The sequence below is a fragment of the Oryzias melastigma genome, linkage group LG15 (genome assembly GCF_002922805.2).
Source record: "Oryzias melastigma strain HK-1 linkage group LG15, ASM292280v2, whole genome shotgun sequence".
Classification (NCBI taxonomy): Eukaryota; Metazoa; Chordata; class Actinopteri; order Beloniformes; family Adrianichthyidae; genus Oryzias; species Oryzias melastigma.
The window spans coordinates 22,881,271-22,900,882 of NC_050526.1; the positions used below are offsets into that span (position 1 = coordinate 22,881,271).

Here is a 19,612-nt window from a genome sequence, read left to right on the forward strand (position 1 = left end):
TATTTGCTTATTCAGACTTTTTACTTCAGTTTTCTCTAAATACTTGTCAAAAAATACAAACTCTCAGACAAGAAGAACACAAACTAACCATGATTTGTAAAAATATATATAATGTAAAGTAAAAAGAGATGTAACAAATAAATTAAAACGTGAGTCCAAAATGGAAATAAAACTAAATCGAGCCGCCCCCACCTTGGATGACTCCTGATTGGTCTGTTTGGAGCGCGCATAGTGATGACGTATCGTGTATGCTTGTTGTCTGCGACCCACGCCGCTGTTCATGCTGGATTTAGTTGGTTATAAAAGAAATCCTAAGGAAAGCTTATTTAGATCGACAAAATGTCTTTCTCTGACGACGAAGCTCTTGATTTTAAATCAGCCGGTCCTTCTAAGCTGGAAAGTTACTTGTTCAGTAAGTAAAGTGTTACTTTAGTTCAGTAGTACCGCTCCTGCTGTGCCCACGTGGGGTTTGCTCACCTAAAAACGAGTGCTCAGGCTGCTGCTGTTTGTTTTTACTCCACGTCTAAACCGTGTTATTTATAATTTTATTCACAGGCTGTGAATTATCATCCAAAGTACCCTCTTATAGTTTCCACGGTGATGAAGAGGAGGACTTGGAACATTTTCTTGAGCTTAGAACAGTAAGTACCGTATTGCTTTCCTTTTTTCTTTGTTTTCTGGTCTTACTGTGAAACGCACCTTTTTGTAGGTTTGCCTTGGAGAAGGTGCCAAGGAGGAGAGCAATGTCGTGGAGGTAACCGCCATGAACCACCAGGGAAAGAACATTTCAGTGCCCATCGTCAGTCTTCACTTAAAGTGCCTTCCAATGGTATGTTTTCAATAGTAAGGACAGTGGTTCTTAATGAAAAGTACGGTTTTTTTAAGTTCGTGTCTGTTTTTCAGATGAGCCTGGGAGAATTTGAACTCAAAGCTCCAGTGACCATCAGACTCAAAGCTGGATCAGGACCTGTTGTCGTCAGTGGCCTGCACCTTATTGGTAAATCTGAACTGTATTTCCCATCCCCGCCCTTAATTATTCACTTTTTAAAACATTTTAGCTGTTAACCAGTTACAAAGGATGACAAGCTATTCCCAAAATATGAAAACTGCATGCAAACCTCAAGGAAACTTTAAAATGTTATAATAATCTAAAATTACAAGGGGCAAAAATACTAAATATTTACCTGTAGTTTAATATAGATTCTAAGCCAAGATTATTATTATTTTTTTTTTTCCTCCATAAGCTGAGGCATTAAAAACGCACGTCAAACAGCAATATTCTAGCCCATAAAAATAGTCTGGAACTTGTAAATGCCTTTCCTTAAGTTTAGTAGTGTTATTTATGGTTTAAGAATAACTATCCTATGTGTTTGTGGCTATGTATATATATATATATATATATATATATATATATATATATATATATATATATATATATATATATATATATATATATATATACACACACATGTGCTGTATTTCAAGGATCTGATTATGCTTCAGAAAAGATAATGTTGGTCAATTAAAAAAACCCTTCATCTTTGAGATTTTAATCTTCAGATCTCATCAGCTTCACAGGAGGAAGACTCTGACATGTCTGAGGAGGAAGAAACAGAAGAGGAAGATGAGGAGGAGGAAGAAGAAGAAGAGATGCCTGCCATTAAACCAGCAAAAAAGAAGCAGTAGTCTGGACCCCTGCTAGAATCTCAAACTTCTAGATAGAAAAAAGCAAAATGGACACATTTTTACATCCTCTTCTACACAGCCATGATTGTGGCAGTTGCGTGTGCTGCAGAAGGACTCACTGCAGGTTCAGGTCCAGTTAACTGGTTTTGTAATCAGGAGAGTTCCTTGTTTATGACCTGTTTTTTTACTGACAAAGTTTAATCCAGTGTTATGTATTGTGTTAAATCTACCCACTGCTGTCATAATACTGTTCCACCAGCAGATCGTGACAATGTTAAAGATGAAAATCTCAAAAAGTTGAATATTAGTTCAACTTGATTTGCACAATCATTTGATTTATATGCAGTTCATAAAAAGTGGTTGACTATTTGTTTTAATCATGTAGTCTAGTTCACACCTGTATTTGTGAGGTGATGCATGTTCACTCAGACAAGAAATAAATAAAATAAATAACCGAACAAGTTTAAAGAAGTTACAAAAAAAAACATAGAAGTCACCTACATTTAAGGGGAACTTTGTGTCCTCATTATTAGGAAACAATGTTCTGGTTATAACTGACAAATCCAGCAGCCGATTGTGCAGGAAGGCCCCAAATCAGAAAACCCACCGATTGAAAAGTACTTCTTCCTCTCTCTGGGTTTTAACTTCTTTTCACTTGTTGCATGGGTCTGTTTTTAAATTTTACCTATCCAACACAGCTAAATGTATATTTTGTATTTGATACCAAAAAGTGACACATTTTGTCGTTTACAATAAAAGATAATCTTTCAAATAAACGTGTTTGCTTTATTTGTTCAGTTTAAGATGCAATAAAACAAACTCCATATGTAAGCAAAAAATGTTTTAAATGTCTTTATTCACATTTGGTGTCTTTATTATTCACTGCTAAAGGAAATGCATACACATTTCAGTTAAAAAAAATGTACTATTGAAGTAAAAATGGGGAAAATTTTTATATCTTACATGAAGACATCTTATTGATTCTTTAGGAATTATTTGCTAAGTTAGTCTAAAAGCTTTCAAAGATGTATGATTTCTTAAGATTCATTTGTGGTGTTATATTTGATGTTTTTCTGGTTTTCACAATTTTAACTGCATATCCTGTTTTTTTAACGGCAAATGCCCTTCTATCTGGCACCAACTTAATTTTAATTTTATGTTTAGTGACTGAATGATGCTATTTTCATGCATTTTATGAGTTTCGTTGTACATCTTAGCTTAGCTTGGCAATAAAATCTATCTGACAATAATAGTAATATTAATTTGTAACAGAAATATTCACGATAAAGAGCAAAATTTGTGCTAAAATGGATTTAAGCGAGCGCGAATCATAATGAGCTGCATGAACTCATGCACTGCCCCAGATTACTGACCTCAACTCACATCTGATTCTCACGCAGTGCATGTGACGAAGTGAATCTACTCTGGGAGATCTTTAGAGCAACACATTCACAGAAGCTTGTGAGCAGCTTTTTGCAGCAGCTGGACACATGACCCGGTTTTCTAGAAGCTGCTGGGCAGAAACCTGATCCCACTTTTGACAAAAAAAAAAAAAAACAACTTCCAAACAGTTCATGGATTGAATAATGTTTTTTTGTTTTGTTTTTCCCTTCACACACACAAAGTCTAACCCTTAGAGCTAATGCATTCTGCTTGCTGTTCTAAAACCAGCTTTAAGGCAATCTTGTCATTTCACTGCTGTGAAACAGAGGTGAATAAACGGAGGAACTTCCACTGAAGTTAATGCCGGCTCACTGCAAACCACCAATCATGGATAACTATGCAGTGATATCAGTTAAGGCTTTTTGAAGGCAGATGTGGTAAGATCAGATTACAGTGAATCATCTACACTCACTGCTTTGCCATCTGCCTTGCATACTCTTTCACAGAGGCAGATTTTGGTCGGGCAGCTGCGGTGTGTTGAATGACCAAGTCATACAGATTTCAGTAAATCTTTTAGAAGATGTTATTTTTTAGGACTGAGAAGCAATGGAGCTCCACATTTTTAAGTTTTACATTTAGATGTAGTAATTTTGAGGAAAAAATGTGATTTCCCTCAAACCAAAGTTTTTTTTAGAGATTTCCTCTTCTGATGCCTGAAAAAAGGAGAGTCGATCCATTTAAAGCTATAGGAACAGACTCACCTGCTGGTATGTGCTCATGGTGACGGTTTTCCAGCCTCTCCTACACCTGATCAGCCGGTGGGCGAATAAAAAAACTCAAACTGGTTAATGTCACCTTCACTGAGAGCAGGTGCTACTTATTTTCTGACTCATAAACCGCATCCAGCTGCTGTATTGAACGCTGAGTGGGAGTTTTGGGAACCTTTGCGCTGCTTTTATTGGGTATAAATATAAGGGTTTTATGTTGTTGCATCTGCGGGGTGCTTGCTTTCATGTCCACTGCAGTGCACGATCTGGAGCGGGCCACAAAAAAAAAAAAAAAAAAAATTAGCCTCTTATGAAAAAATAAAAATTAGAAAAAAAAGAAGAAGTGGTCATTCACTTCATTTATCAGCTCAAAAAGTGAAATGAAGACTAATTGGGATATGATGGGGAGGGAGAACTCCTCCAGCTCCTGGTTTAAAATGCTTCTTTCAGGAAACAATCATAACAAAGGTGACATGAATGACTTTTTTCAGTTACATTCATTTATATTAATCTGTCGATTGTGTGAATATTTTCTCCGTAGCTGACCCATCCCATGAGGGATCAGTAGCTGCTGCTACAGTCGTGATAGTTTGACCCTCAATCCGAACCCCCAAATTCTGGGTGTCAAACAGGAACCCTCCACTCTCAGGGTTGATATGGTCCTGTAAAGGGTCATGGAGGCTATCCCAGCCACTTACAGGGTAAAGATATGGTTCATAACATGGCATTGTTTCTTGACAGTAAAAAAATAGCATCCAGACATAGAACATGAGGAAGGTTTCACCTGCAGACGCCAAAAAGTCCCTTCAAGAAACTCATTAGATCAAGTCATTTAGATTCATCTAAATCTACGTTAAAAAATTCAGAATATTTGTTTGCATTTCTGGAAAACAAACAGGAGGCCGGCCCTCGTGGCCTGGATTTGCACTCTCCTGTGGTTGAGTGCCCGCCCTGAGACTGGAAAGTTGTGAGTTCAAATTCGCAGCAGAGTCATACCAAAGATTCTAAAAGTTGGACTCCGTGCTTTCTTGCTTGATACTTAGCATTAAACCGTTTGATGGGGAGATAAAAAAAACACCAAATCATTCCCAAGCGCCACTATGTCTGCAGCTCACCACTCCCCCAGAAGATGGGTCAAATGTGGAGAACAAAATTCACACACACAGGTGTGTGACAACTAATGGGACTTTAATTGATGACTAAATAGTGTAAAAATGTGAGTGTGGTTGTGTGGCCCTGGAAAAGACTAACAACCTGTCCAGGGTGTACCCCACTGTCCTTCTAGTTTTTGGGGCATTCTTATTCTCTTTTTGCTCAAGAAAATGTGGATTTGTGTCCAAAATGCAAACATCCAAAAAGGTAAAAGCATGTCAATAAAAAGAAGAAAAAAATCACACAGATACAAATCTGAATTTAGGCTTCTCACTATGTTGAGTTACTTTAAAAAGCAAAGTGGTTGCAGCATGTTGAGCATCAACAGTGCTTGATCAATTCCTGCTGCAGGCGGGCAGGCAGGGGCGTGTTGTCCTTGCACATATACAGCTTCAGCACACCTGCCACCAGAGAGCCCAGCTGTCAGTGCATCACCTTTCCCCTGCACGTAACCTCAGTGAGCACACAAACACACACGGCGCCTAATCCTGCTCACAAACACACCTGAACACACAATCCCACGTACAAGTCACAAAGCTTTCACATCGTACAATCTTCAAATGATCAGTCTCATATAACACCAATTCATTATCAAAGTGTAAAGCATAGAGTTGTCAATATTAATTGTTGGGATTATATGAGAGTTTTTCTCTTCTTTGGAGCATCTGCTGGAGGTTTTATGGAAAACACACTGGAGGAGGAGCAGCAGTGGACAAGGTGAATGCTAATTGGTTCACACACAAACACACACAAAGCTGGTTAAACCTCAGTCTCCGTCCCTGACTGCTAAACAGAACTTCTGTAAATTATGAGCCAAATCTAAATGCAAAAAAAGGAGAAATCAGAATGTAACATAAACAAAGCAAAAAAAGGGGGGGTGCAGCCAATAAATAAGTGATGCTCCTCGCTCGATATCCCCTCCTCATCTTTGACCTCCATTCTATTGCATCATTTCATGTTGGTGGGGGAGGGGGCAGTGATGAAAGGAGGATGAGTGACAGATAAGTAGAGGACCGTTATTCCAGCCCTCATTAAAACTCTGCACTTTTATCATGCTCGACCCTCCTCCTCCTCCTCCTCCTCCTCCTCCTCATCCGCTCCCGGCTCTGGCAAATAATGCCCAGCAAGAGGAAGGAAGAGAAGGAGGTGCTGCTCATCACTTACTCCTGTTCCCTGACCCAACCTGACAAGCAGCTTCAATGATCAGACAAAGAGGGATGAGCCAGAGATTTCGCCAGAGCCCAGGATGTAGACGAGGAAGTGGACAGTCCTATGTTAGTAGATAATGGGTCTGCACTGCAAAATATTGACTTGCAAAGATTTAAAACCTTGTTTTTAGATATTTGGCCAGGTTTAAAGTTGTTTTAACTTATCTTTGCAGTACGTTTTAATAAAATCAGCACAATTGAGATTTATTTTGTCTCATTAAGAGATAAGATCTGAGAGAAAAATTATTAATAGAGTGAATCAAAATCCTTTTGCTCCATTCTTTTAACAATAGAAAAACTTGATTTAAGACCAGTGGCGCTCTAATTCCACTGTAATTTATTATTCATTTTTAAGGATATTTAAAAGTCAATAAATGTTGACAAGTTGATAAGTTGGCACTCACTGTCAATATTTAGGAAATAATAAAAAAATACTTTATGTTCCAAGAAAATTTGTTAAGATGGGCCAACTTGTACTATGACCATATTCTCATTTTGTTCACATTGTGTTTCTAAATGAGTCATTTCCACTCATTAAACTCGTTTTTTTATCAACAAGATCGAAATTACGTACATAAAACTCAAACAATACAAACAATTTGCTTAGAAATAGCCAAAAATACTTACTATTGGGTTGTATAATGTTCAATTATAAGTAGTTATCTCTAAAAATGATTTTTTTAGGTTATTTTTCCCGTTTTTAATGTTTGCAATGAACTCCTTGTTTCTAGATTTTAATCCTATTATGAGATACCTTTTTAAGAAAAAAAATATACAAATAACTTTACAATTTTTTTTTTATTTTTCTTCTGAAGATCTCTTTGACTATTTTTAGGCTATCTCTAACACTCTTACCTCACAGCCCTGGATCAAATCCCATTCCCTCAGTATTTCTTTCATAAAATAGTTATGAATCAGGAGCAGAAACAAATGTTTTTGAAAAAAGCTTTAAAGTGTGATGTTAAAGCTACTATGGCAATCCACAAACTCCCTGCTCAGCTCCATTCTGATGCCTCCAGTTGCAAATAAATCCATGTACGTCTGTTCTCCTCATCCATGCTGGCTCCAATTTGTACGACTGGATAGCTCAGATTTTGGTCACCATTTTTGTTGCATCAGTAATGTTAGGTTGGGGTTGGGAAGGGCTTTAAAACTAGAAAGAGAGAGTGTAAACAATGGGATGATGGGAAATAAAGAAAGCCTTACTCTTGGCAAACATCAGAGGTGAATTTCTGATGAGCTACTGCCGCTCTTCAGAAACTATGTCCTAAAAAACAATTCAGTTTTTTTTTATTTTGGCTAAAACTGTATAATCATAAATAATTGACAACTGGGAACACTTTTAAAATAGATTAAAAGACTTCAAAATAAGAGTTCTTGTAAATACGATTTTTGTTCCCCATTCCCAGATTTTTTTTCAATTAAATAAATATTTTCAAATATTTTTTGACTTATTTCTATGAAGCCTGAATTGTAGGGATTCTCTTAGTTTTTTAGGCTAAAAGGAAAGCTTAGAAAGTACAAACTATCTAATGTATAAGTCCACAAAATCAGCTTAAATTAAGAAAGAAAATACAGTCAACTTTATTTATGTTGCTTGTTTATTTAGTCAACACTTTACAGATTTTGGTTTATTCACAATCTTCTATCAAAAAGCATGAAAAACCTGACAGGCATTTGGAGTCCAGTGTTTTTTTTTCTTTTCTTTCTAAAGCCACGTGGACTCTGAGTGCACAGAGAGACTCCCTGCATGCCTTGAGCCACAAACAGGAAATAATCACGAGCTCGGAAATTGCAAATACACTCAGTGTGTTAACAGTCTTTTTTAGGCACTGGAGACCCATGCTGGGACTCATGATAAAAAACACTCTTCTTTAACAGGTTTGAGACTAAAATACTTACAGGAGCACTTCCAGTTGCAACAGAAAATAAATACAAGGCTTTACGACTGTGACTGTGATTGACGTGCTACTGTGGTTTGCAGAGGTGGGTGTCAAAACAAATGTCAAAAATAGTTTTGTCATAAAAGCCAGTAGGAAAGTGATCATTTCTGAGTCAAAATGGAAGGAACAGAAAGCCTGTGTGGAAACTCTGCTATGTATGACTGTTACTTGGTTCCGTAATGCTTGGTTGAAGACTGGCCGTACAGCCCGTAGAAGTCGGGGTGCCTGGCGCCCTGCGAGGCTTCCACCAGCCCCCTCATGGGAAAATGCTGCAGTGTTTGGCTTGAAGGAAGCGGGGGGAACTCCTGAGAGGTCACGGAGGGGAAGGAGTCCGAGGCCGGGTAGGGAGGATGGGCGCGGGCGGCGGGTGCTCGAGAGCAGCAGCAGTTGTTCAGCGTGCACATGAGCACTTTCCTCCCCTCGTACATGGCTTGTTGCGAGGAAGCTCCACTGGGGAAGTGGGAGGACGGAAATAAGTTCCCTGAGTGGTGGCTGGAACTGGACCCCAAACCCACCATGTGATGGGCAGTGGTCTCAAGGAGGTGACTGTGGCCCGGGCCACTGTGAGGATTCTGGGGGAGGACATCGGAGGAATACATAGATGAAATACGGTGACTCTGGTCGGGCAGGAAGGGCTTCTTCCCACTGTAGAGCAAAGGTGGAGGATCCTGGGAGGTGGAGTTTTCAGTGTTACTCTCCAGAAAGGCCATGTTGTACTTCCTCTTCTGTAGTCCTGAACTCATCCCCAGCTGGGAGGCAGCGGAGCTGCCCAGAGACTGAACCAGCTCCAGGATGGACGCCTCATTGAACGGTTCTGGGGGGGGGGAGTGGCATCAAGAGATGACAGTTAATGCTGACCACATTCTGTCCCATGAATAATTAAACATCGGAAAGTTTACACTGCATTTTGCTTATACTCAATGGTTCCTACCTTCTAGCATTTTCCGCAAATTCTTCTCTCGTGTAGACAGGTCAGACAGGAAATGATGGGAGTTGAGCTGGCCCACTTTGACTGACGGGATCACAGCACTGAGGTGTGTGTTTGACCTGAAAAACAGAATTTTGTAAATGCCCATATTTAGATTCAACTAAAACTATTTATACATCAATGCTGCCAGGAAGACCAACGCCCAAAATGTGCAAAAAAATTTGGCATTTCAGAAAAACATTTGAGCAACAATAACACATAATGAAGGCCCACTCTTATAAAAATCATATTTTTTGTGTTTTTAACATGTTCCTGTAGCATGTTTTAAGAAAATGAAGCACTTCTGAGTATTTCTTTATACAAATCATTATGAATCAGGAACAGAAAAAAGAAATGCAGATTGAAAGGGAGCTTATTTGTTACAGAACAATGGGCGGGCTACAAGCTTCCTGCTCTGCTCCTGAATGGGGAGGGGAAAGGGGGGCGGGGTTTCTTCGCACCAAGTATCCCGCCTAAAACTCAGAGGCATATTTCTAATGAACTACTGCCGCTCTGCAGAAACTATATCCAAGAAAGAAACAGTTTTTTTTTTTTAATTTTGTCTAAAAACGGCACATTCGTAATAAAAAAACTACTGGGAGTGCTTTGAAAATGGATCAATAGATGATCAGAGTGGGTCTTTAAAGCTCGGTCGTGAATAAAAGAATCACATAAATGACACAAATATGTGTTAACTCGATTGTGTGAGTCTTAATAAGTTTTAATCAGACAGTTCTGTACTTAAAAAATGGGTAAATATGAAAAAAAAAAAACACTGACCTGTCCATCAGCAGCTGGTATGGTTTTGTGTTCTGGAAAAGACAGTAAATCTGTTTGCATATATTGGAAACAATAATTAACAACATTTAACCCACAATGTTCACACTGGACAAGCAGGGAGGGGCTTTTTCTTTTGTTTCATTTTCTACTGTCTGCCACCTACATTTGGAAGAGGTTTGGTGCTGTCTCTCAAACTCACAAGTCTTGCTCCAGGTTTTTTTTTTCAGTTCTATTCTGATATTTGAAAGACTTGGTTATATTATTCCGACTGGGCACAAATTTTTAATTTGTTCTGCATGATCAATTTTGAAACAGTTGGCACTTCCATGAATTAAAAGGGTTGTCATCCATACGTCTCTTCCATATCCAAATCTCTGGTTAAAGTTCAAACTGTTATAACTTAATGCTTGTTTAATGGTAGCGTGTTATCAATCCCGAAAAAGGTGGTAGAAACTTGTGTAGCTACGTAAAAACGCCACAATTTTAACATGGAAGCTTGAAATGCGCGTTTACATAAACTTTTCATTGGAAGTGTCCGCTTGCCGAGGTCGGTGTGAACAGAAGATGGAACACAGAAGAGGTGATTCGTACCTTCATGAAGTTCACACTCTCCGCTCTCTGGAAAACGGTTTGCACGGAGCTCAGGAGTTTTTCTGCTTCCTGTCTCTTCTCATTGAGCTGCAAAGACTGCTGGGAGTTTTTCCTCACATACATCATGTAAGTGCTCTCCAGCATCTGCATGGTCTCCTCCTGGTTTGCTTGCAGCAGTGCCTGCATCCTCCGATACTGAGCTCTCACACGATCCTTCAGCTCAGACACCGCGTCCTGCAGAGAAACAGCGACTTCCTGCAGTCCCAATTTCACCACACAGAAATGTTGACTGTATATCATGACAAAAAAAATAGGAAGCTGTGCCTCAGAACACAGTTTTGGAATGAAATGTTCAGCTACTGTTTTCTAAACCAATGTCTTCGGTGTATTACTCAAAACTGGCCCTGACAAATCATTTATGAATGCATTTTCAGTACTGATGCTGAAACCAGTCATAGCCAGAGACGCTGTTTGCTGCTTCCCAAAGCACAAAAGGGTTATTTCAGTGCAGCTGTTAAAATGAAAGCACACAGTAGGTCAAGGCACTGACGGTCAGAGCACAAGTTGCACTTTACCTTCATCAGCGTCTTGTCTGACTCCAGCTTGTTGAGCTGCTCATCGATGTTCTGCACACGACCCTCCAGCCGGTCTTGTTGCCTCATTAGCATGGCCTGTGCAAAGAAGACAAGACGCTAAAACACAGGAGTGCAATATTAGCACAACCTTAAATGCCGTGCCCTCCAACCTGCCTGCTGCCCCCGACTTCCCCCTCAACTCAGATTAGAGGAAACGACAGCAGCAGGCAAATGCTATCATCCGTTTGGAGGGCACCAGTAAGGGCAAACACTCAAAACGCTCTCTGCACACCCCAAAGTTTGTCAGAGACAGCATCAAGTGTGGTGTTCGCCTCTGGGCCCCTTTTTTGTTTCAAATAAACGAGCCAAAGGTCCTTTGGAGGAAGTAATAATTTTTCACCAAATACACATGGACATTAGTGTGCAGCTGCAGGCGAAGAGGCAACTCTAACAAGCAGAGGGCAGGTAAGCTCTTTAATGAACTGATTCTACATGGAAAGAAAAAAAAGTACTGTGCCCCAATAACAGAAACTCTGCTACCATGGCAACAAACCCTCGTATGTATGCATTTATATATTAAATGTGCTGCGAGGGAGCACAAAGTGGGGGTGTTTCACGGGCTCTCTCATTTTGCCACATACGTTGCTCTCCATTGTTTACGCAGGCCTCTGTGTCATTGACAGATTGTCATGTCTGTGTGCACAGCGTCAGGCTCTCTGCTCGCTTGCTGTCTGGAAAAAAAGAAAAAGGGAACAGAGCAAAGACGATGCTTGTTCACACCGAGAAGAGACAGAAAAAGTGAGAAGATAAAAAGAATGTAAGTAAAAAGATAAAAAAACAGGGTCTTGCAGGCGATCAGTTTGAAAAAATAGCTTACAAAAAACAGACTAGAGTGCACAACTCTTCATCTTTAATCTCAAATAATTTGCAGTCATTGAAGGATTTATGAAATTTAAAAAAAAATTAACTCTTGATAGAGACAGAAACTCTGACTGAAGCAACAAGAGAGACTAAGTATATGTGAAAAAATACTTTTTTACGCATAACAGTAGTGCTGGGCGATATGGAAAAAATTGTACACCTTGATATAAATTATTATAATAACGATATATATCACAATATGCCACTATAAAGTATATTTTCAGTTATTTTCTGAAAAAAATTACAAAAATGTCATTACTTGATTTTTCTCTGACTTGATTTTTTCAAGTAACATTTAACTGAATATTTACAAGTACACAACAGCTTCCAGTTTCTTACTATAGAACAAGCATTTTTGCACAAAGGTTCAGCAATAAAAATAAACAAATAGAAACGATGGAAGCGAAATGGCACGATGGATGCTTTTCTATCGCCCACATGATATGTATCATCATATCGCCCAGCACTACATAACAGTAATGATTTGAGACATGAGGAGCTTCACAAATCCATCCACTTCCAGGTAATTCACTGTGGATTATTAAATTGTGGTCATCAAATCTGACTGAAACACAAGCCCAAACTATAATGGATCTTACCCCATGCTTAACCATGGAGGAGGGGGGAAAGTCTTTTTTTGTTTGTTCATGGTAGTGTGTGTTTACATTAGACACATGTGAGAAATATTTCTTATAGATTTTTTTCTATTTAGAAAAGTTCAATTTAAAAACTGTTTATTCAAAAGTATTTTTGATTCCATTTCCCTTGTTTTTTTATTTTTTCATCATCCTAATACATTGAAATAATAGGATGTGAATATTTTTAGATTCCGTTTTGTCTTCTTTTTTAGATTTAATTAATTAATTGAATTAAAGAAAGCAACAAAAAAATAGTTTTTGCAAATTTGTGTAAACTTAACATTGAAAAAATAGTTATTGCATCAAAACAATATTAATAATTAAACTGTGTTTTCACACAAGCTTCAGTGTTGTAAATAAATAAATACTATTACTTTTATTTTTAAAATTAATTTTATTTACAAAGAAAAAGTGGCTCAACCCCAATTGTTCCCTAAAGTAACTGGTTGTGCAACATTTGAGAGCAACAACTTCTCCAGTTTTTCTCGACAAAAATGGTTCCAAATGCGACACTGAAAGGGTTCTCTGCATGGCCTCTTTAAGCAAGGCCACAGTAATTTAAAACAGTTAACAAGGGCTACTCCAAAAGCTTTATTATTTCAAGGTTTGGAACATTCAGAGGAGGAAAGGCTGATTGGTCTTCCATTGCTGGAGAACACAAAAGCTTTTACATGTGAGGAACTGATGGATCAGAAATTTTCTTTTTGAATTCATGGGTAAAACACAGAATTCATGGCTCCATCAGTTGTAGTGGTTTGTCTAATGAAACTGTAAAGCGACACCCACACCGTTATAGTTCCACCACGTTTAAAAATATAGCTGAGATATTGTGCTAATTTAACATCACAGGTAACAAAATAAAAATAAAATCAGACCAAAATCAAGAACTTACAATTTAGGAAACATGTTTTTAAATTCTGGAGTTTCACTTATCAAAATTTTCTCCCACATGTGATATTTTTTTTCCAATGATTCATCACTGAACTTATCTGAGATCTGAGTTAAGTGCAGAGTTCATTTCTTATAAGACTCTCTGGTTGAGTAGCTGTTGAGTCCTTTTGATTGTCAGGTTCCTCCTGGAAAAAAGTCCATCACTGTCTCCATTTATGCAAAACATCTCATATTTTTGTTTTCTAGAGTCACAAAACCTCAAACTCTAAGCATCTCAAGGATTTTTCTTTTCCCTTTGTTCTTGACCTGCTTTAGATTTATTCTGAATGTGTTGTTTATTGTACTTTGACAGGCAGTTTTATTATTGAAGTGATTTGGTGATTTGACAGGCCTGGCAGTCAGCAGGCAGTGGCGTGGCAGCAGAAAAACAACTCAAATAAATCTGATTAAGCAGAGTTCATTTAAGATTTCACAATTTGAAGGGGGGATCTATTTTCCCACGGAACCAAAACTTTCTTTCATAAATAGAATAATCATTTAGAAAAGTTTTTATTATTCTTCAATAATTGATTTTTGTTTTATTTTATCTGACAAATGTGCAAAAAATTATAAAAAAAAGGAGGCTAAATACTTTTCTGTCAGGATGTGAGCAGAATGGAGCGTTGTAATTTACATCACATAAGCATGACTGTGAAGAGGCCACAGCCCTTAAAAGCCAATTATGGTCACAGACCTGGATAAAACCTCTGAGGGCTAAAACCTCTAAGAGTGCCACAACTTCTGGGAGGGGCTCAATCTGCTCTATTTACTGTTTCTTTTAACTAAATGCAGGGCCAGACATTTTTGAGTATCAGTGTGGATTTTTCAAATTTAACAGATAACCATCTCAAAAACAAATATCCAACCTTCTCATTGACGACCTCTTATACTTATATCCTAAAGAAGAACTCTAGTTTACATAAAAGTGTATAGTTGTGGACATTAGGGGTGTGTATTGGCGGCAAGAGTCTGGCAACATGATACATATTCTGATATGTGTCTATTGATACGATACATATTGTGATATATCCCAAGACTCTACCAGAACAATTCTTTACTTTTCGGTACCCATTCTAAGTAAAAACGAAAAACACTGAACATTAACACAAGCTGAATCTCACGAGATCTTGTTGTTTTAGTCATGGTGTAAAACTGCTTAAAGATGCTCAGTGGTCTGTGCTGCCAACTACCAATCAGGGGTTTAGGTGGATAAGAAAAGTTATCCACTTAAATAATTAATTAAATATCCCCTTGTCAGCATTTTGAATCGATACAAGTATCGCCAAACAAAATATCGCGATACATTGTCAAAATCGATTTTTCTCTACACCACTATGGGACAATGTGTTTCCACAACTACAGAAAGCAAGAACATGTTATAAAGGAAGCCGAGCAAGAATGGTTATTCTGACAAACATAATGACTGTTTATTTCTCAATAGAAGTCTATGAGAGTTTGGCTTCTTGAAGCTTCCTGTTTGGGGTCACTCAGTCCAGTTTTTATAAAAAGTCAATGAACCCACACTACAAATGAGTTTACATTTTAGAGGCTTTGTACAGTTGGTTTTGTCACATTTAAGTAGAAAATGTCTCAAAATCCATCCCCACACCTGTCCCACATCCCAAATTTGTTTACACTTCAGCTGAACACGCCCCTTCATACTACCTGACTACACCTGCAGGAGCTGACTCAACTCTGAGGCCTCATATCCGACACCTCTGTCTTAAAACAGATCAACCGTGTTGCGGTTATGCCGCACATATATGAGGAGAGTGCCTCTACGTTCAGAACTCATCCACCACGTCTTCCTCGTTTTGTTCAGCTCCCCTCTGATTCCTCTTCTGTCTCATTGTGTGTTTGAAACAGCATCAAGGGGCAGCAGCAGCATGAAAGCCTACCTTTATCCAGCTTAAACCCACCAATGATCAGTTTCGGCGCTGTCCCATTTAGACACCCATGCACCCGCAGGTTGCCAGGAAGCTCATGTTTAAATGAGGAGCCTGGGGCTCAATGAACAGAGAGCCTCTTTCACAATCACTTGACAACTATTCCCCATTTCTGATGTCAATGGACTGCCCTCAGCATTCTGGGGAACTGACTCACTCCAGCCCAGATAGAAGATAAATGCAAACAGCAGAGCCTCCGGTGGCAACGGTTTCCTGCTGAGATGCCTGAAAGGAACCTAGGTGAGGCTGCGTGGGAGGCCACCTCCTCCACTTGTCCCAGGGACAACATTATTAATAAACCACATCTCATCTTAAAATTACCAGCATGCCTGTAAAGGCTTCAGTTCAAAAAATAAAAGCCAAAGAAAACCATAAACACTGTAACTATGACAGTTTTCCACCTCTGTTTATCCTGAACGCAGCACGAGTGATGCCAGGGGAATTTCAAACGCTTTGACCAAAATAGGCCTCAGCTCCGTCAGGATGAAAAACTCCTTCAATAGATGACCAAGCACTGGCAAATTACAGTCTAACCGGGGTGTGAGGATACAAGCAGGGACAGTTCTGATCAGAGAAGAACCAGGACTTCTTCTTCTTCCCGAGGAGGAGTTGTGAAAGAACACAAAGACGGGCGAGTGTGTGAGGGTGTAGTGTGAGCAGCTTTGGAAAGGGCTGAACAGGCATCTTTTGTCCCAGTAATAGCTCTAAAACCAGGGCAACAGTTTGCGACTGAAGACTTTAAACTTCTTCAGAAGTTTTTTAGATCTGCTCTGCAGCAGAAACACGGCTGAAACATTTGCAGCCACGGCAGAAATATCAATGAGACGGCAACAAAGCAGATGCTGAAAATAAACTCCAACTTTCTTCTAGACAAGGACGTTTTCGGAGCATAAGTAACAGTTTTTTTGAAACTTTGGTCAAGGATATACCCAGGAGTGACTTATATGTGCTTTAATTTAAAATAAAATGTTGGTGTCACAGATTATTTATTTTCCCATTAACAACTGGTTGGCATTTAGCGATCATTTCCTGTCAACCACCGCTAGAGGGCACTGTAGGTGTATCAGTATTTACTATTGACACAGAAGAAGTCCAACATAAACATTGAGGAGAATCTGATCGTTCTCCTCCTAAACTTGATTTTTTTTTTTTTTTTTTCCATGGAGACATTATTATTTTCATTTTTTTTCTCCTCTAACTCAAATGTATCAAAGTAAAGGCCCGGGGGCCGGATCCGGCCCTCCGGGTGATTATATCCGGCCCTCCAGATCATTTAATTATATTGTTATTAGTAGCTCGATGTTATCTTGTGCTTATTTCTAACTTGTGTAATTTTGACAAAATATATTTTTAAGGAGAGTAAAATATTGAAAGCTATTTAACCTGAAGCGTCGTCAGTGACGCTTAAACATAAAATCTTTAACATTAACTTTTCAACCGTTAACACAATAATTCCAGTAGATTTTGAAGTACAAAAGTGGGGTGGAATTTAGTGTGTTCAATAAACGTTTATCCTGTTCGGCCCGCGACCCAGGGTGTGTTTTGGATTTTGGCCCCCTGTGCGATTAAGTTCCACACCCCTGCTCTAACTCATGCAGGACAGCAAGTCATCAAACTTGGGTAACAGAGACATGGAACTACTGCTGAAAACGCCATCATTTAGACGCAGCTCCTGCAGAAGGTAAATATCGCATGATTTCATGAACGCAGACATGGAGACGTGTTTACCAATGCTTTTGTAGAGCTCTTCAAACTAAATAAACTTGATCTTTCAACGTTATCCGTGTCTTCCATGCACTGTATGAGATATACAGTCAATGCTTCCATATAGCAATACGGCTAAAAACTTAAGGTTAGCGTCTCCCACATGCGTCTAGTTTATGAACACATTTTTGCACAAACATTGAGCATTGAATTTGACACACATCAGAAGAGGCTAAATTTGATAAGTGAATCGCTAGGCCAAGCTAGCACTAGGCTTGTCAGATTTTTTAGAAGCGTTGCACTTTTCTGCCAAAAGTGCGGCTTATACTCTATATTTTTTTTTCTTTACTATGCCTTTTTCTTTTTTGTGACTTATACTCCAGACGTTCATATTTTTGGTTTTGGCACGTCTCCCTTTGATTGTGACATTTCTCTAAACTTATCAGCTTCTACAGTGCACTTCCTTGTATTTGGGTGCACCCAGATAGATCACTTCCGGTGGGCGCAGGCAGAATCACAGCACTTTCCCGAGGGCACGCCACCACTAATGGAAAGGCGTGACCATGTGTGTTGGGCGACAGGATCAAGGTTAAACGCTGTGTCTGATGCGTGGCTGTTTCTGTCATACAACTGATGACTTTCTCCTGTCTTTACCATCAGATTGAAAGACAGGGATTGAGCTTGGGAGGGATTGGGATCATTCATCAGATGCTGTTGTAACTAGCACCATGGCTCTCTTTACCTGCATTTGCACGCGCTGTGTGTCCACATCACGCACTGTGTGTCTTTGGTTAGTGCAGTGGGAGAGGCAGCAGAACGGACACAGAGCCACCTGCTCCTCCTCACAGTGCAGCAGCCTGTACTCCTCATGACTGGGACAGGTCCAGGCGCTCAGCTCCTCTGCATCCACCAGCAGGTGTCCTGGTGCCGTGCACGGCTGCTGGAGGTGGGTTTGGATGTGAGTCTGGCAGCAGGGTTCCTTGCAGCGCAGACACACTTTCCTGACAGGCAGCGGGGGGCCTCGTCTGCAGAGGACGCAGTGCAGCACGGGGGGGACCTTGTCACTGTTGAGAGCATTGAATCGCTTCACGATGTTGGCAAGCTTGAAGTTCTTCTCCAGGGTGGGCTTCTGGTCATAGTCGTGGTTGCATTCTGGACAGCGGACGGCTGCGCTGTCTTTGGCCCATGCCTCAGAAATGCAACCCTTGCAGAAGTTATGCTTGCATGGCAGCTGGATTGGCTCATCGAAAACATTCAGGCAGATGGGACAAAGAAGCTCCTCTTCGAAGCAGTTTTTCCAGCTCTCATCCATGACTTCAGAGGAATCCAGGCTGAGGGTGTGCAGCTGAAAAACAGCAACAGTCTAAATAAGATATTCAATTCAAAGAATGACAAACTTTATTTAAAAAGGGGTAAACAAAACAAGAGAAAAGAACTTAAGTACATTAAAAAGTACACAACAGGACAAACCAGGGTGTTATTTAAAGTGGATTAACTTTTATGCCAAAAAATGTACTTTCTAATTTGAATATTTGAGAAAAATTAAGGAGGGGGGCACTTAACTTAAACAATCTGACTCCTAAATAAGATAACGCTACGTTTTATGACTGCTGTGAAATAAATATGAAAGTAATCAGTCAAAATGCAACCATACCAACTATTTATCTCCCATGTCGTCCGTCGGCAGACTCCGGTGCACCTTTAACGCCGCGCAGCTTGTCATTCAGCCCGCGATGAGATCCAGCTCCTCCGCTTTGGATTACAGCCGTCCGCGTGACGTACCTCCCAACACCGGGATTTTCTCCGATTCCCGTTCGGTTGTCGAGTCCGTTTCACTTTCTCGTAAACTCTCTGAGTAATATTTGACAGTAAGTAAAAGGCAGATAGTGAGTCGTCGGAAGGGAGCGCAGTGTCTCCACAACGACTAAAACACCCCCCCTTCCTCCAGTAACGTGACCCGTCAGAGTTGATACACAGACGGGGAGGAGCCGAGAGGAGCGAGGCGAGGGAGCGACCACAGCAAGCTCTACCGGACGGAACGAGCAAGACCAGGGGACGCGAACGTCGCAGCGCCGCTTTGCCGACTCCTTCGCAGTGCAGATGAGGCCTTCAGGGGCCCACGCCCGGGTCGGCGAAAGCCAAATTACGACTTGTGATTGAAATAAATGCAACGCAAACAAGAATCAAACGTTTATTAAAGTTGCTCTTCCATTTTCGCGCCCACTAAACTGTATTGAAATACATATACATTTGTTTTTTGGCCACCACAGCGAGAAAACAAGTTAAGTCTGACATGCGCACCAAATCTCTGATCATTATCGAATTTCGTTTTATCTGATTATTCAGAGGGTTTTGTAAACAGCACCATCTGATATCTGTCATTTCTCATTTGATTTTGATGAATCTGATCAAAACACACAC

The 19,612-nt window shown here is 39.8% G+C and overlaps 2 protein-coding genes across 2 annotated transcripts; one reads left to right on the forward strand and one right to left on the reverse strand.

Annotated features, from left to right (window-relative positions):
• The first annotated feature begins 203 nt into the window (after positions 1 to 203).
• Positions 204 to 2,462, forward strand: npm3 (nucleophosmin/nucleoplasmin, 3). Its single transcript, XM_024298107.2, has 5 exons — positions 204 to 412; positions 556 to 641; positions 710 to 829; positions 904 to 997; positions 1,571 to 2,462. Exons 1-5 carry the CDS (start codon positions 340 to 342, stop codon positions 1,684 to 1,686), a joined length of 489 nt encoding a protein of 162 aa, XP_024153875.1. The 5' UTR covers positions 204 to 339; the 3' UTR covers positions 1,687 to 2,462.
• Positions 2,463 to 7,776: 5,314 nt separating this feature from the next.
• LOC112162086 (E3 ubiquitin-protein ligase TRIM8) lies at positions 7,777 to 19,507 on the reverse strand. Its single transcript, XM_024297735.2, has 7 exons — positions 18,846 to 19,507; positions 17,934 to 18,536; positions 11,053 to 11,148; positions 10,478 to 10,711; positions 9,887 to 9,918; positions 9,071 to 9,186; positions 7,777 to 8,953 (listed from the first exon to the last, which is right to left on the reverse strand). Exons 2-7 carry the CDS (start codon positions 18,501 to 18,503, stop codon positions 8,304 to 8,306), a joined length of 1,698 nt encoding a protein of 565 aa, XP_024153503.1. The 5' UTR covers positions 18,504 to 18,536; positions 18,846 to 19,507; the 3' UTR covers positions 7,777 to 8,303.
• Between the last annotated feature and the right edge of the window lie 105 nt (positions 19,508 to 19,612).

What these genes read in the sequence shown, in the direction of transcription:
- npm3 (XM_024298107.2), top strand. Translation starts at nt 340, where the DNA reads ATGTCTTTCTCTGACGACGAAGCTCTTGATTTTAAATCAGCCGGTCCT. An exon ending in GCTGGAAAGTTACTTGTTCA is followed by an intron (nt 413 to 555) that starts GTAAGTAAAGTG and finishes TTTTATTCACAG; the next exon opens with GCTGTGAATTATCATCCAAA. An exon ending in ATTTTCTTGAGCTTAGAACA is followed by an intron (nt 642 to 709) that starts GTAAGTACCGTA and finishes ACCTTTTTGTAG; the next exon opens with GTTTGCCTTGGAGAAGGTGC.
- LOC112162086 (XM_024297735.2), bottom strand. Translation starts at nt 18,503, where the DNA reads ATGGATGAGAGCTGGAAAAACTGCTTCGAAGAGGAGCTTCTTTGTCCC. An exon ending in CAGACAAGACGCTGATGAAG is followed by an intron (nt 10,712 to 11,052) that starts GTAAAGTGCAAC and finishes GTTTCTCTGCAG; the next exon opens with GACGCGGTGTCTGAGCTGAA. An exon ending in AGAGTGTGAACTTCATGAAG is followed by an intron (nt 9,919 to 10,477) that starts GTACGAATCACC and finishes TGTCTTTTCCAG; the next exon opens with AACACAAAACCATACCAGCT.